Consider the following 18,770-nt stretch of genomic DNA (forward strand, 5'->3'; position numbering starts at 1 on the left):
TACACTATTTTCTTACGCGTAGACTCAATTCATGTGTTCTACGCATGCCTTCCGGTTTGTGACTTTGGCTGACAGTAACCTATTGGACAGGGTCCCGTGACCCCGTCTAAAAATGATGAGTTGAACTTTGTATTGTACAAATCAATGTGTTTTTCATTGCTTCATACTATGGCAATGATCAGACAATTACCGTAAAAAATGCTTACAGTAACGAACTCGATTCTTTATAATAATAATAGTAAAATGTTAAACTTCAAAACAAGTTGCTGAAAGTATATTAAAAATTACCATGAAAAGTAGTACAACCAACTTTTATTTTCTTATTTGTGGTGTGTTTTTATGAAAACAACCAATGATTCATACAACAATTATATTTTTTGCGGCCCATTTGACGCTTGCGTCAAGATGATTTCTTGTATTACATTGTAGCAGGTAATTACACCTTAGGCATTTGTGTATTATACGTTGCTACTGATGGAAAAATGCAACCCATTAATTCTTAAGCTATGGAAACTTTATAAGTATCTTTAGGAGACATTCCTTCCGCCCAATATATAGTTATTAAAATTAGTTATTTTAAAAATGCGATCATTTTTATGGTTCATAGTTTCAGTACTTTGTATGCAGTCTAATACGATTCCATAATGCCATTAAACCGCGAGAGCGATAGAAAAAATTTTCACCAAGTTTATTACTGCACCTCAAAGAAAATCTATGAACATGAAGATATGATAGAACGAGCAGCAACCAAGAAAAAAAAACTACAAGTGAGAATGCAATATTGCAATCCAATCTTTACCATCCTTATTTTTATAAAAAAGAAGAAGCAATAATGCTATTTAAGATTCTGTTGAACAAAAAGTCGAATCAATCTAAAAGAATAGTTTATACAGCAGATGAGTAAACATGTGGCTTTGTTGGTACTCGAGTGCCAAATGAAGCGCATTAACTCGATATAATAAATTCAAAACCCATAGACCAAGTAATATGTAAATTTAGAGGTCAATTCTGGAAGAAAAACGACATGGACTTTTTTTCATCCATTTAAACAAAAATTAATTAAAATGACATTTAACCTGTTTGACAAGCCTGCCAATGAGGGTAATTATCTTCTATGGAAAAACTTGTTAAGGACCTTGAAAATATATGTGGCATTTTAATGTATTTAATTTCCACTTGAGCAAGCCTTATTTGCAAAGCATCTAAAACCCGTAATCAGGGAATGTTGCATAGGCATAATGACCCGTAAAAACTGTTTATTTTCCACTAGCTAAATCCATGGTATCTCTTTTTATGTAAATGCTTATTTGGAACAATTGCATTGGTTTATTCACAGACCTGTAACAGTTAATTTCATCAATGTAAATAAGAGGAAGTTTTACTGTTGCTAAAGATGTAATGTGGTAAGTCTATCTTCACCCTGAAACGTAATTTGTTGTGATTAACCATTTACGGAAATGTTCACTTGATGATTATATCAAAACAAAATTTAATACAATGTTTTAAATTTGTTTATAATCATAATTTGTAGCAATGTTTTAAAACGTACGTAATATTTTGCACTAAAAATGGGACATTAAAGAGCTATCATTTCCTCATTTCCGCCTTTCCATAATAGATTTTTAGATTAAATTTGTAAAACCTAGTGAACCAACCCACGGTAAATTGAGTATTTTTTCATGCGATTTGTGATTTGAACCATTGAAGATTCATTTTATTTTCTGTCTGCAAAGCTTTAGATTAAAAAAAACATTCGATACTGTGACGTTTAGACGTTTCGAAGAATTATGAATTTTAGTACATTTATAAAGAAAGCAACAACGGTAGTGAAGCAAATTGCTTTAGTCACCTGCATTTTTACCTTCAACCAAGGTAAGTCTTTATGTTCGATATTATGAGGAGATAGTTTAAAGGCACAGTATTATTTATAGTTGTATTCTGATATTTTACACATAATAATTTAACATGTGGATTTATAAAAGAAAGAAGCGAAATCTCAATATTATATCTTATATAAGCAAATAATTTTGAAAGAAAAAATTCATACCCACTTTTCCTTTATTTCATGAAAGGAAGGTTTAAATTATTTAATTAGTACTAAACTATGTTCATATTTTTAATGTAAAACGTATACTCCACATCTTAATTGTGACATCCCAAGTGACCACTTTGGTCTTAAACTTTTGCTTTTCTATATCATTTACAACTACATATGTAATTTGAATGTTGACAATTTTAACTCCGATGTTCTTCAGAAGATATTACTGTAAATATAAAAACTACTTTCTCGAAAGGGGAAAATATGATAACAACAATCTCAAGACTTCTTTATATTGTGAAGTATTTTATATTAGTGGCTATATAAATCTTGAAAGGAAATTATAATTGTTGACACTTCTTTGTAAATGCATTAATCTTATGGGTCAGATCGATATTGAGATTACAGGCCTCAAAATCCGCAGACCGCTCGTCGATTTAAAAAAAAAATAAGGCAGCATTTCTTAAGAAATTTGGCTTGCAACTAATGTGCATTTAACAGATCAAATGCCTGTAAAAATACGGTTTGTCATAAGATTTGTTAGCTACTTGAGTCACAGATGGGCATTGTTTATTAAGTGAAATATGGCAAACTAGTTTCTTGTTTAACAGACAATTTTATGTTTCGATTCCTTTTAGGCAAGTTCAGTTACAGAATCAATAAATTGTTTATGTAGTCTTATGTACGAACACGTTAGATATGATGTCAGATTTGGTGCTTTTTTTGTTTTTGTAACTTTTAAACATGTCTACGTCAGTAATTAGGTATACAAAATTAAAATTGTCACACGATAGGCGATTAATCATTCAATTGAAAAAAGTATCATATCTATATAGTGGAGTTCCAGTAATGAATACATATGAGTACATATGAAAACAAACGTCAATTTTAAATTGTTGCTATTTCGTGGCCATCGAAACTTTATTATTCTTTAAATCAATTATGAAATCATAACGGTTCTAGCATCAAAAAGGCACTTTAGATTTATTTGCTACAGGTAGATCTTATCCTGAAGAAAAGTGTATTAAGGCAAAGCATTCCTATTTTATTTTTTTCTAAATCATATCCCTTTTAAAGAAGGGCTGATCCGAATGAAATTAAACTTTACATTTTTTATCTGTAAGATGATGTGTGCATAGTTTGGTGAAGCAGTAGTTCTTGATAAGAAGTAAACCATATGAAAAAGTTTACAGAGAGACGGATAATTGCACACACGTATATATTAAGAAAAAAGAGACATGAAAAGCTTACTTTTATAAACATATTCCAATCACAAATCAAGAGAAGATGCTTTACATACTTTGTATTATGTATCAAAATATATAAAAAACAATAGAATTCAAGATATCTTTGGTGCATTTATCAGATTAATCTTATTTTGCAGGATTAGTAGGGTCTGAGTACATTGTGAATGTAGCGTCTCAATCCACATGGGTAAATCAAGGGGAAAATTATGTGGCGTACTGCAATCTCCCTGGCCTTGGGGCGCTCGACATTATTATTAACTTGAAGGTCAAGTGGCTCCACAACAATCAACCATTGACCGATCTGTGCGAGTTTCTGTCAGCAGAGTTCGCCCAGAAATACAGCTGCAAAATACTGTCACCACAACAGAAGAACATCAGCTCCGAACTCACTGTATCAAGTGAGTATGAAATAAACCCTGCATTTAAAAAGATCAGATTAACACTTGGGAATCGAGAGAGTTGAATCAAATTCTTTGGGGTTACTCATTATCTAAATAAAAAAGGAAAAAATAATATTGTCGATTTGATTTCGCAAAATTCTGTAGATATCGTATACTGTAGAATCCTTATTTTACGCGAGTACTTAATTCCGCGATTCGACCGTCAACTCACAAAAGAGTGAAATCGAGAAAGCCAAATTTTATTATAGTTTCATGTAGTTTACGTATGTCCGAAAAATAAAAGCGAAATTTTAAAATTCGCGAGTTGTGCTTCTCGTGATTTTACGCGGATTTTTATTCCTCGCGTTTAATTCTACAGTATGTGGAACATTTCATCTGAATCTAGTTGGTTGGTTTGATTTGTTGAAACTAAAATGCGGAACCTTTGATTTTGTAATTACAAGATTATAATTACACTTGTGCATTTATGCAATGTTGCAATAACATGATGCAGATTTCAACATATCATTGGGTTTTTACAGTATACATTATCTGCCCTTAAAATAGGTCTTTTTGTGTACAGGGCGATTTTGATCAAGGATTCTTAAATATTGACAAGAATATATTTTTTGAAGATGTTCAGAAAGCGGATGCAAGCAACCTAACCTGTGAGGTGAATGAGAAGATCAGGGTTGGTGACGAGTGGGTCAGGGATGAACTGGTGGCCATGAAATCTGTAGCTATACAAGTCAGTGGTAAGAAGTAATCTACAAACGTTTACAAAACCTTCTAGAAAAGTTAATAGTAGGCTATAGGAGAATCTACTTTAGAAGTACTGTAAATCAGGGTTTTGATTGTAAAACTGCGGCCTTTTCATAAGCTTCTGTAGGATGTGATTTAGGAGAAATCTTCTCTAGATGAACTTTAAACAAACATTTATTACTCACTCTCAGACCTTAAAAAAATTAATTTCTAAGTGGCTTGCAGTAAAAAAATCATCAAGATTTGTTAAGGTATGATATAGTGTGCATTATAGTTATAGGCAGGGATGTTTATAGATAGACAAATATTTTTCGATTATTTAACAGTCAGTTTTGCTCTTGTTTCAGTAAGTCATGGGAAAAGGGGGGTTGAAATACATATGCTATAAATTATTATTTTCCCTTTTGTTGATAAATTACGTGGGCTGTGAACCTTTAATGAGTGTACAAAACAATGCAATGTAAAAGTTATACAAATATTTATCATACTGATAATACAATGATAAACAACGCGAACGGCACCTTCCTGGAATGCGGAAGGTGTATCTTTTACCAGGTTGGCGCTTGGCACTGATATTATCCTACGCGGATAACAATTCAACTATAATTGTAAGGACAAAATGGATATAAGGACTATAATATGCATATATTGGGTGTAACAGATGTAACCTTAGATATGGGAAGGTGCACAACGGGTAGGTGCTTCCGTAACAAAGATAAATAATGACAATGAAGTGAAGGGGCACTACGGTAAAGATGGGTATAATATCCTCTGGAAATAACTGGAGAAGGTGCAGTAATAAATACAATTCAATTAAATATATACCTTTGAAGGGTTAAGGTTAAGGTGCTTCTGGGCCATATTTGGCAGAAAAGTCGAGCGGTAGCAGGAGCAGAAGACAGAAGGAAGAAACACGATTTCTATCAGTACCTCATTTATATAGTCTATATTTGCCAGCCAATCAGCGCGCGGCTTGCACTATGCGTCAGAATATGCTGACGAAAGATGGAGGGAATACAGGACACGCTGGTTTGCGTTTGCGTAAAGTATGGACAAAATAACAACAATAATGATTGAATAAAGTAGAGAAAATGGTACGGTAAGCATAAATATGCAATGTTCTTCATTCATATCGATGCTATTGCACAATTCACGGTGTATTAGACTATAATATAAAACGTAATCAAGAGACACATGGTTTCTGTGTCAAAACATGGCGTATACTCGTAAATACGGAATACACATTTTCCATAAATTAATCATATCATTCTATCCGTAGTATCGCAAATAATGGCATATAAATAAATAAATATATTTTGTGTACACCGTATGAATACGGGAACTGGTTATTGGTACAGGGCTATACCAATTTCATAACACTATTAAGACTATTAATGATTCCATAAATTATATTGTATTAAAAACATTCTGTATTTTCATAAGTAATAGTGTACTATCACTTTTATAGCAGCTACCAAGACTAGTTTCAGAAGTAATAATGAATTTTCAATATTACAGATAAAATTGTTTTTTCATCATCACAGACCCAAATCATTTATCTTTACCATAAGAGAGCCTAATTTTGTATTTTCATCAATAAAGAGCCTTATTGTATGTGCGTGTTTTTTTTTTTTTTGGTTTTTTTTTTTTTTTTTTACATCGGAGGGCCTAATATTGTATTATGACGATTAAAGAGTATAATTCTGTGTGTATTTTTTAACATTAGAGAGTTTTATATTGTATTTTTACCATAACAGACCCAAATATTATATTTTCACTGTACCATTACAGAGCCAATCAAAAGTATGATGTTCAGGTTTGACGCCAACAAAGACGAATATCTCACCCTAGACAACAATGAGGCCCTTCACCTAATGGAGGTCTTATCTGGCAAGTACGCCCCCTCCTGTGAGGTGATGGGTGGCATGCCGAAAGCCAATGTCCAGATCATGTTGGGCGACCAGATGATGCAGGGGAGGATCATGGACATAGAAAACAAGATGGGCACGACATTTGTTGCCGATGCGACAGATTTCAGAGGTCAGTAGCTATAGCTAACTTTGGTATTGTGATGCGTTAGGTGTGGAGAAATTATAACTAGCCAACCCAACTGGTTGGGATCTTTGGGTCTATCCACTGTGGAAAATACAAAATGAATTCAGGTGGTTGAACCTAAGTGGATTGAAATTAGGTTCAGGTACTGTGGTTTCATTAATATTCACTGAATGCCAATATTCGTCCATCTTGTTAAAGAGTTCATCCACAAATTTTTTCGTCGAAGTGCAATATCAAATATACAATTTCCGAGACATGAAAGCGCAAAAGACTGGTACTTCTCCCCGGTTTTCGAATGCTATGCAAACGAGAGTCATTGACTCCCCCAGAATGGAACACCAGTCTATCGCGGTATCCAAAATCAGCTGGAGGCCGAGACAATGTTGTCATAGTACCTTGTCTTAGGGCACAACACACAACATCAAGTGACCACAGCGGGCCCTGAACAAGCAACCTTTGAGATACAGCTTTAACTCCTATGACCAAGAATCTAGGACAAGTTTATTTGCCATAAATTTGTATTACATATTCAGATCCTTGCATCTGCCTTTTTTTTTTTTTTTTACTAAATCACAAATATTGATGCCCATGAATATTGATAAAACCACATTATCAAAAAAGAATTACTTGCCAGTCAAACTGGTTTTGATCCTTTTGTCTTGAAATTACGCAAAGTTAGATCAGATTACCCCTTGATTAGTCCCAGCATGTTCCCCTCCCTATTTCATGGTACACTATTAAAAAAGTTAAATATTTGCTTAAAAAGTCTTGTTTATAAATAATTAGTTTTAGATCATGTTATTCTTTTGTGGGTTTTTTATTACTGATAGTTTGTAGTAATTCTGTACATCATTTACTGTGGAATCATTAGATTTCGTGGTGGCTCAATTTTCGTGGAATTCGTGGATACCTCTCAACCTATAAAATTTAAGCATTACACGAAAATTATAGCCCACGAAATTTAATAATTCTACAGTAAAACATGTAATAGATTACTTTTTATAACCAGCATACGAGGGTTGTTCGGAAATTATTGAGACATTTCCTCTTATTCTTTTAGTAAAAAAGATAAACCATTGAAATTTCACCAAAACGTAAATCACGATAGAGACTATCAATATGAAAAGTTTCCTGTTCATGGCATGAATAGATCATTCCTGGTAAGCTGACCAACCTACCTTTGTCCAATGACCCGGCGCAACCGCAAACTTTTCGCAACGTCATTTTAACGCTTCTTATTGCTCCTGTGTTTTAAACACCTACAAACCAACGGAAATAAGAACTATTCTTTATTTACCATCTTTTGATTTCATTTCAAGATGTCATCATTTACATTTTCTTTCATTCTTGTTATTTTCAGGTTGAAAATCGAGTTTTTTTTCCCGAAAGTCTAATTACTGCGAATGTCTCCTGCAGTTATTTTTTATATATGTTAGAACTGTTGACAACAGTTAGTGTGTCAAAAGTACTTGATAATTAATCCCTTTGGCCTAATTCTAGTTAAACAATCAGTGAAAAAATATGATGAACTGAAGCTCTATACCTTGTCTTGCCGTCGTATACTTTTTTTGAAGCAATTGCTTGGCCTTAAAAGGTCTTCTTCTGAGATTTCCACCAGTTTGACGGTTTTTAATGCGCCGCCTTGACGTCAAAATTCAATGTAAAGTCGTTGTCAGATTTCAATTGTTCGGTAAATATATGTGTACCATATCCGTATTTCAACTCAAACATCAGTGAAACTTAATCAAAAGTTAGTCGCAACGAATAGCAAAATGGAGATATTTAATTTGATTTCTTTTATCATTAACTGTAATTCTACGGACACTTATAAAATAGATGTTTAAGTTATTAAATCTCCAAGTTCATGGCTGCGCCGGGTACCCCGATCACCGACTTGTTTATCTATCGTCGTAAACAAAATATTAGATATTAATTTAATTTCACTTTGTTTTATTATTTGTTGGCGTATCTTCAGTGTCTATGCCAATTTTTACCAAAATTCGTCAATTAGGAAAGAAAATATTCGAGTTGTCTCAATAATTTCCGAACAACCCTCGTAATACTGTTACTGTGACAATAATTGTAATAATTAAAAGATGTTATGAAAGTGTTCATTACGACAGTTGTTACTTATTTTGCATTAAATAAACATCCGTTTGTTGCTTGGATACTTGTAATAAGTGAGTATGTACATGTATGTTGAATTGATCAGATAGAGATTTGAATGCTAACTTTTGCAGTCAACAGCCAAGTTAATGTAACGTGTAGTGCAGAAGTTGATGGTCTACCCAACTCAAAAATGGAACAGACCTATCAAATATTAGTCAGACAAAGTACGTAGTTCTTTTAACTTATGTTATATTTCTAAAACTGTAGGAATATGTCAATATTTTTTAAGTAATAGACAAATTTTGTCAGTGAATACAGTGTTATTAAAAATAGCAATTAAATGTTTTGTTTGGTGATTTGAAGGGAGCGAATTATTAGAAAAAAATGTTTATATTTACATTTTTTCTTTAACAAGCTATTGAATAGATCATAAAAAGTAGGTACATGTAAAAGTAAATGAATTCTTATCAATGGACATTGGTAGGTTAAATAAAAAAAATAGTCAAGTCTTTTTGCAATGCACGAGGGTCAATAAAAAAATACGAAGAATTTTGTCATAGCTATGTTACTTAACGTCATAACATTACTAAATTTGGTAGACATAATTTAGCAATAGTTTCAGACAATTTGCAAGAAAAAATGTTAATAAATTTCTTTATTTCTAAGAATTATTTAGAATTTAATCCTGCAAAAATGAGGTCACGGCGCACGGTCAAAATTTGTGTTATGTCAACAATAAACCATATAATGTTGAAAGTATTATCTCTATAAATTGGGCTTAAAACAAGATTATATTAAAACTTCAAATTTAGTATAGTCATGGTATTCTATGTACCAAATAATGACGGGATATATTGTTTTGTCGAACAGATATTAGTAACTAAAGTCAGATAGTCCTCTTTAGAATTGACTAAAAACATCGACGTCGCCTGACGTCACGGCGCAACGAGAAGTACAAATAAAATGGATTTAACTCAGGTAAAAGCCGATACAAGCTGTGAAAATGCTCAGTTGTGCAAAAAATAAGTCAACAATTATTTGCAAGTTTGTGTTTAACTGTAATAAATTTTTTGGGGGTGGTGGTCATTGTATTTTGAATATGAAACAGTCCGGAAGAGAGTAGAATATCTGTAAATATTTGGTCATAAAAGAAGTATCGTCAACCAACGTTCAGGGTTATCCTTACTGTAAACTAAGATAAACACGGTTAGAAAATGAAAACATTGAAGAACTAACTTATGATTCTCGAGCAAATGTGTGCAAATAAGATGTTAAGTGGTTCAGTGTCATTTTAAATTGTAAGAAGAAAGGCACAAGAGACTAAGCGTGATATATAGATGGAGTATATCTATAAACTGTGCGTGTTTAATTTTGACGTCATGTTTTGAACGTAACCGTGCGCCGTGGTGACAAAACATGTTGTTTTTAAAAAGGGATAACAAAAATACCGTTTCATCAATGGACTAAAACTTCGCATATCAATAACATAAGTGTTGGTGTACAGATTAATCTGTTAAGTATGACTTTCATGAAAAATATACGATAGACAGCCGCATTGTCTTCGTATTTTTTGATTGACCCTCGTATACGGATATTTGAGTCTGCCTCATCATGATTTTCTGTGCAGTCCAGGATTTTTGTGGGGGTTGCTTACCCCTGCGAATGTTATTGTCATTTAAATTTAAACCACGTGGTTTTATTTTACCCCTTCAGTTTTGCAGTAATCTCGGTACTTGTAGTCGAATATAAAATTTAGACGTTTATTGATTTTAAACATTAACTCCATTAATTGGTGGATAAAGTGAGTTCTAGAAATTAATGTGACAATAGAAAATATTTCTTTTGCTCTCGCAACAACTAACATGCTTAATAGCGACCCCCCCCCCTAAGGATTAGTTTTCAATCTGCACCTGGCCAATTACATATTTTACGTAATAGGATCAATAGTGAAACAGACTGTACTATCTTATGCAAAATGTTTCTTGGCTCGATATACTTAATTTAAATTCAAATTAGACACGAATTCTTTTTTTTAAAAAAGAAATTAAAATTTTTTTTAATGCAAACCAAAAGCATCAAACATGGCTATGATTGTTTTATTTTCAATTACGAGTAGAGTGGTTGAGCCCGAACAATAACTCTGTTCTGAATATCATCATTTAGTTAATATAACCGCTAGATGATGAAATAAGACAATATCCTAATATACTTTCATGTTTAAACATAAACTTAAGTAGGATATGATGTGAGAAACGACCAGTATTTACGTATTTTGAGAATATTATCCAAACTTATATACTTCCGCTCAACATTTTACAGGATATGAACAAATCTCGGGGAAATCTCGTCTCGTTAACTTTAATTCGAGCACCTTTGGATTTATTACACACTTAACAACGATAGAGAAAACATTCTGAACCTAATCGCAGCGGTGTGCTGAAGGTTTTGAATGATCGTTAAGCTGGTTTTAACTCGATCCCTAAGTAAAACATAAGGAAACGTATTTAGTTGATGTAAATATAAATTAATAAATGCAACTGCTGTAAGAAACAACGAGCAAGAGTTGCGTCTATTGTCGTTAACTAGTTCCAGAGTAAAAAGGAGAGAGTTTAAAGATACAGCGCTTTTGAAAATATTATATATCGTGTTTTTCAGACATTTAATTTGATATTTAGAATAAGAAGAATTGACAGAGTTGTGTGATAACTGAAACTGAAATTTGGGTTTCAATGAAAATTGATAAATACAAACTCAACTACCAAAGGAATAGTCCTACATATGTACATACCATATAAGTTACTGAAACTATACTCAGTTTAAAGAAAACAAAACTATTGACTGATTCTGTTTTTTTTACAGGAGATCCTAAATTCAGGTGTACCAATACATCTGCTATTGTTAACAACAAACGACACAAGATTACATGTGAGGTGTACGATCTTGAGGGTATTTCTTGTAACAAGATCTTGTGGAAGCGAGAAGACACTGGTGAAGATTACAGCCCCGGCAGCTATAATAATATCGATATAGCTTGTACGGTAAGCCAATCTCTGGTGAAAAAAAGATCTGGAGGGTATAATTTCCATTGTGGATTTACGGATCGATCCATATGATGTTTCCCTTTAGGCCCTGACTCTTTCGTTTCTAAAATCCTTATCGCCCCAGAAATACGTCCACCTGATTGATAATATTTTTGGTGATTTCGTCATTTTATATGAATTCATATTTATCGATTAAAATGTGTTTTTCAAATATGAATCATTTGAGACGACGGTTTACACCTTGTTGATTGGTTTGATTAGCTAATACAAAAAATTATCTTTACAGTCTGTATGCATACGGTATAATTTTGAACATTTTGTTTATATTCGAGTAATAAATCTTACAGTCTCTATGCAACTTATTCTTTTGGGCAGGAAGTAACCGATAGCAAGATCAAAACGACGTTGGAGATTCTGCAGGTGACGGCGGAGTATTTTAAGACACCGTTCAATGTCATTTACAATGACCCACTGTCCCACATAACAGAGTTCCAGCTTATAATTCCGGAAGCTAGTAAGATTAGTTGGTCTTTTTAGAAATAGAGTAATTTGGCTTGATGACTTGATTTTCGTCCATATTTTGTTCTAGATGTAAAACGTTCTGCAATTTTGGAAGTGTTAAATTGTTAACGGTAGGGGAGCGACTTTTCAAAACTTTCGAACTATGAAAAAGGCAATTACAAACTGTCAACCATCTCAAAAATCCATAAAGCGAAATACAGATTCAATGCAAAGCAACACGGAACTCTAAAAATAAAGGTGGGATCATGTACCTAGAGGGAGTAAGCATCCCCTGCCGACCGGTCGCACCCGCCATGCATGTCCTCATTGTCCAGATCATGAAAAACGGAAGAAACCGTAGTCAGTCCGGTGTATAAATAATGGTCTGACAAGTATGAAAAACGAAATTGAAAACATGATTAGTTCTGGTTAAATTAAGTGCTTTTAACGCCATATACATTGAATGATGTAAAAGCTATTAAAAATATATGAAATCTTAAAATAAATTTCAAACAACCAAATTATCTACATGCAGCTGACGTAATCATCAAAAATATTATGTAACATCGAATTATGTGTTATATGCCCAAGATGAACCCCTGCCATTACATAAATAGAATGTTAACTGAAAGGTCTGGAAAGGTCACCAAATGGCATATGACATTCGTTCACCTTCTAGTGTCCTTTTAATTGACTGAATGGCAGAGATTCATCATATGATCATGATGAGAGTGAGAGAGAGATAGAAAGAGAGATAGAGAGAGAGAGAGAGATGTACGATAAAAAAAATGGAACAATTTTCACGTCATCTTTGAAGCCACACCGAGTTCTGAGTGCAAAAAGGGAAAAATAGCTCTATATTGTAACATTCTTTTGAAGAAAAAAAATCAAAAATTCTTCAGAGAATTTTTTATTACAATCATAATAAATCACAAAAGTCAAGAAAGACATTTTGGTATTAGTAAGTCTTTCTAGAAAGGAATGAGATATGGCTAAAAACTTCATTGTTTCTTCCAACTAACTAGAAGAACATCTTAATCGAAGTTTTATGCTGAGTAGAATTTGTCAGATGTAGAAGGGGGGAGAGATATGTGTGAAAAATATAAGTAGGATGCTGCATTACTAATAAGCTGAAAAGAAAAGAAAAGGCCGATGATGTTTGTTTTTCAAACTGATAAAAGCTTATATTTGAAGAAAGTATAAATTGCAATTTTGCTATGAGTTTTAGCTTTTTCCTTCTCAATCAAGCATCATTTATGGTTAAACTAAGATGTGTTTCTTAATTCATTTCACTCTTTATTCAAAGCCAATTTATTTCACCACAAAACAAAAAAATAAGACAGTTGAAATTAAAATAGCACTGGATGTAAACTTTGGCTTTCAATAGCTTAACTGTAGTTTGATAATTGTTATTTTGTTGTAATTTTGTTTCTTGTTTTCCAGAATACAGTAACTCAGCAGCGGCCCTGCAGACACCTCTTGCATTAATATATGCCATTGTTCTTTTTGTTAATTTGTTACAAATACAGTGACTAAGCAAAGAAAACAAAGAAAGCAAATAGTAATTTTGCAATTAAAGACCTTTTTGTTTCACTGTGTAAAGAATTTAATTGTATTTTAGTTCACTATCTGGCAAAGGTTCTTGTCAGATCCAAAACGTATCTTGATTTTTTTAGATATATCATTTAAAGAAAATTGCGTTAGTCAAAATATGCAAGTTTTAATTAGAACATGGAACATGAAAATAATAGTTTGTGATATAAAAATTTAGCAGAATTTTAGATTTACAAAAAAATCAGTGAATAAATTATGCTGACAACATTACTGAAGGGCAAATGTTTCTGAAGTTATCTATTATATTGTTGAAAGCCCATGTGAGACTTTAAAAATGTTTTAATATTCTTATGCTTCAAGTTGTTTTTATTATGTCAAACAATCGTTGATCTATTTTCATACGTTTTAACTTTCAATCCTTCAGATTTTTAAAAAGCAGACTGTAGATATCGTTGCGCTTGCTTATAAACATTCTAATAAATTTTATTATACCTACTATGTTTTCTCTCTCGATTTATTGTCGATTGTTGTCAACGGTGTAACCCGTTGCTCTAAATGAACTATAACAAAATGATCTTAATATGCTGTATGTTATGGTGATAGTATATAACTACTAGTACTTGTGATATTACCTACGGAACTAGTTTTAATGGGCTTTATAAGAGTGATATTACAATATTGTTTATGGTCTTACTCTTCATAGTGTCGATAGGGATAGGTAAGAGCAAAAATAACTGTTAAACACAATAAATCTGTCTTTAAAACATGTCCATTACTCTGATGCACAAGGAACTTGCTTTACAATTTGATAAAGAAGCCCACATTTTAATGACTTGTTACTCTAAACAACCACGGAAATAATGCAATTAAATCCTGAAAGGGTCGGTAATAAATGTTGCTCTATAGTATATTACAGTAGTTTTGTCCTAACCTATATCCAAACGTTTGCTTTTTAGCATCATCCTACCTCTAGTTACAATACTTTAAGAGTACATGCAATTGTCTTCTGATAATCATACCATAAATTTTACAAGAAAATTTGGTAAAACTTTGCTGTTTAAGAACTCCCTTACTTTGACCTGTATAGCCACGGACATTATGGTCACGAGATCATTACTGAGCCATTCTTATTTATATATCTTTTTTGCTTATCGTCTGCTAAAATCGTAAATTAGATTTTTTTTTATTTAAAACCTTGGAACAATGAACAAATCAAGAAAATTGATCGCTTAATTTGAATTTCCCAACCCTATGGAAGCTGCCATTGAACTTTAATCTATAACGTCACACCATGTATTCCCGTTTGTTTTATCAACATACATGTATCGTCAGTATTAGCAAATCATGATATCCGTTCTAAATGATAAGTTCTGGAGATTTTGAAACAATATCGATTTGAGATCGTTTTATTACCTTTGACTTTCCACTTACAAAAAAAACGTCAAATGGAGCCTGTTCGTTGAAATCTAAACGCTGAGGTTAGTGTCAGCGGAATCTCCGCATAGTTGTGGAAATCGTCAACAGATATCAAGGATCATAGAAGATGTCGTTTTTTCGATATGGTGATTTGGAATTTAAATAATGTATTTTAAATATCCAGGTTACAATTATAACATACTTATTTAGTTAGCAAAGAACTTGACTTGGAATAAAAATTTACTCGGGGTCATTTTCAACTTTAAATGATAAATGAGAAATATCTGTCATTTATTTTATAAAAAAAATCATATATTTATGCATACATGTATTTATTCTTTAGATTGACGCTTGAACCTAAACATCATCAATTTTGTTCAGTCGAGTACTTGAGTAACAGAAAGGCATATACATGTACCAGCTTTTTATTCAGAACGCTGTGTATGTACATTGTATATGTAAACCAAACAGGAATAGATAGTGTGACGGCAAACAAATTAATTATGGGGGAATTTAATACAAAAGAGTTCAACATCATTCCGCATCCAGGAATTACGATTTCTCTAACTTCATACATACATTAAGGCTTAATCATATAATTTATTTTCAAAACAACATGACTATGTGTGATAATTAAACCACTTTATTGATATTAATAAAATATGATATTGACCTCCCTTTCCCCTAATAACCTTGTAATTTTTATATCGCAGCTCTTGCATTTTATTTGAAACAAAAGAACGCTGATACGTTTTCACTATATTCAATAACTATCTACCAACTAGACATCTGCTACAAAGAAATATGAAAATAAACACTATATGCTATTTGTTTAAAAAAAAACCAGTTACTGTTGAATTTTGTTCATTATTTTCATTTTGACTCAGCTTCATAACCTTTAAGATCTTTGAACAAAGAGATGACTAAAACATGATTTTTATTCAGGAAGAAATTATTTTATAACGGGCCATTTAAAAATATGTCCCAGATCATCGTACTTTTTAAAATCAAATGAAAAACCCATATTCAAAAAATAATTCCGTATAGGTTAAAAATGTCCTGCTTGCCCAAACATCGTCTGTTTCTGTGAGGTATATGCTTATATTGTTTATCTGTCGGGACAGAGCTTTATAGAAATATCTCCGGGCTAGTTGAGACGACAATTACAGAAAAAAAATTGTTCAATGGTTGACCGTTGTGGAACTACGTGACCTTCAAGTTCAATGTTGAAGGCCAGGGACTCGTTAATCCCAACAAAGGATGAATACACATCAATGCTTTTTTCACAATAGCTCACAGTGCAGTATTTATGATCAGGCTATTGAGCTTAATATCTAGAAAATATTTTCAAAGAGTCTTTTAAGCACATTATACATGTACATAATGACGCCATAATTGATTAGATTTATATTTTTCAGTACTTAATGATTAGAAAAGCCTGATATGGAGAAAAAATCAATTTCATGACATTTTATTTGAAATCCTATAAAAATCCCCCGACAGTAATTATATAATGTTCAATGTTATATCATTTTATCAAAAAAGATTAAGAACATTGTATGTTTCGTTTTTGGGGTGAAAACTTTATGTATTCTTTATACTTTCCTGTCAAAAAAAAACCAAAACACGTGATATGTTGATAGTTTCCTTCATCCATCCTATATCATCCAAAATGATTGTTTAAAATGCAACCTTTCATCGTGTTTATCTTAAAATTAAACCCCCTATTAAAATGTCCTCCCTATTAGGGCCTTAATATTCATATTCCCGCAAACAAAATAGACCACACATCTTCTCTGTCTTGTGAATACATGACTTGTACCTTTATACATGTAAGTAGAAGTATAAAACCAAGACAATATACTGATATAGACAGAGTCACATCTAGAAAATATCTGCACCTTAAGATTTAACAACGGAATAAAGGGCAAAGTAAATACTGGGTCAAACTAACCGACTTACGTTTAAACACACCTAGAATAGTAACTACAACACATAATTTAGGAATGCGAAAATAAAGTATCAACATATTTTGTACAAAAAAAAATTCATTCATTTGTTTTTCATATATATATATATATATATATATATATATATATATATATATATATATATATATATATATATATATATATATATATATATATATATATATATATATATATATATTCCCTACACACACGTCATTCTGTAACGTTGTTCATTAGAATTTTTAGAATTTTGATTGTACAAATAAATCAATGTTCAACACTTACGGAAATGAATGATTTTTTTTAAATATTGTTTTTTCAATAGCTTTAGTCTTAATTAACTGGAATTAAACAGCTCTATATATATTTATCTTGATATAATGTTGGGTAGAAAGGATCGCATTTATTGATGTCTGCTGAATAATTTTGAAAAATTTGCACAGTGCTTTCATGCTTTTTTTGTTCATGTTTATGCAGAGACGTTTCTTTGAATAAATTACGAAAATTTACATTTGCTCCCTTACTCAGTCGAAATCTAACTATTGTTTCATGCCCCAATTTACAGTAAGGAAAAGTTTCTTTGTATTGATTACATAAATTAATGTTAGCGTTTTTGCTGATTAAAGTGGCACGATGCTATAATTACGTTCCTTTTCACTGGCTTTATAAAATGGAGTTTATCCTTCCTAAATACATCAATGAACGTTGGTTCCATTGCTAAAAATAGTTGTCAGTGCCTTTGAGTCCCTCTTCACTGGCTATATGTTAAAGGCTTTTTTTTGTTATCAACATCTGAATTAACATTTGCTGTTTTAATTATTAACAAACATTAATATGCGTTTTCTCTTTTTTCTGGCTCCAAGAGAGGAGTTTTTCGAGATATGGAGTCAATTTATATTGACTCCTTTACATATTAAATTTTGCATAGGGCTACCATATCCCCAATAACTGGCTATATGTAAAGGAATTCGGTCTCACTGTCACAATATATTCCACTATCTAAAAAAAAATGTACAGTGATTTTGTGTCCATTTTTTACAGGCTTTATGTAAAGGAGTTTCTTTGTGTCACATGAATTAAAATTTGCTGCGTTATATAATATAAGTTGCACAGCGTTTTCACGTCCCCATTCACTGGCTTTATGTAGGGGACTTTCTTTGTTTTCGTCGGATGAAATTATATCTGCTCTTTTATCAAATAAAAATTGAACAGCGCTATCATGCCACTGTTTATTTGCTTCATGTAAAGGAGATTCTTTGTTTGTGTCTTTATTAAAAGTTGTGCACTGCTTTCAGGTCCCAATTTACTGGCTTAATGTAAAGGAATTTCTTCGTTTGTATCACATGAATTAATATTTGCTCCTTTATCGAATACAAGTTGCACAGTGCTTTTCACGTCCCCATCCACTGGCTTTATGTAGTGGAGTTTCTTTCCTTGTGTCAAATGAATTAACATTTGCTCCTTTGTCTAATAAATGTGTTTTGTATTCCTAATTTACAGGCTATATAGAGGATTTTCTTTGTTTTTGTCACATGAAATAACGTTTGCTCCTTTATATAATAAACGTTTGACAATGCTTTCAAAGCCCCAATCAATGGCTTTATGTAGAGGAGTTTGTTTTTGTCACATGAATTTATATCTGCTCCTTGATGTAATTAAAGTTGTACAGTTGGTTTTTGTCCTTGTTTACAAACTTT

The 18,770-nt window shown here is 32.2% G+C and overlaps 1 protein-coding gene across 1 annotated transcript; it reads left to right on the forward strand.

The window, feature by feature from the left end:
• Window positions 1-1,627: 1,627 nt before the first annotated feature.
• On the forward strand, window positions 1,628-13,665 carry LOC136272273 (uncharacterized). The gene is made up of 8 exons (XM_066073605.1): window positions 1,628-1,872; window positions 3,423-3,683; window positions 4,301-4,420; window positions 6,219-6,467; window positions 8,723-8,815; window positions 11,451-11,629; window positions 12,008-12,146; window positions 13,577-13,665. The coding sequence occupies exons 1-8, from the start codon at window positions 1,788-1,790 to the stop codon at window positions 13,663-13,665; spliced, it is 1,215 nt and encodes a 404-aa protein (XP_065929677.1). The 5' UTR covers window positions 1,628-1,787.
• Window positions 13,666-18,770: the final 5,105 nt, after the last annotated feature.

This window comes from Magallana gigas, chromosome 10 (assembly GCF_963853765.1).
Source record: "Magallana gigas chromosome 10, xbMagGiga1.1, whole genome shotgun sequence".
NCBI classification, from domain to species: domain Eukaryota; kingdom Metazoa; phylum Mollusca; class Bivalvia; order Ostreida; family Ostreidae; genus Magallana; species Magallana gigas.

Bases quoted from the DNA above. Each gene is read 5' to 3' on its own strand.
- LOC136272273 (XM_066073605.1), top strand. From the start codon at position 1,788: ATGAATTTTAGTACATTTATAAAGAAAGCAACAACGGTAGTGAAGCAA. The intron at 1,873-3,422 runs GTAAGTCTTTAT...CTTATTTTGCAG, and splicing joins CATTTTTACCTTCAACCAAG to GATTAGTAGGGTCTGAGTAC. The intron at 3,684-4,300 runs GTGAGTATGAAA...TATTTTTTGAAG, and splicing joins CTCCGAACTCACTGTATCAA to ATGTTCAGAAAGCGGATGCA.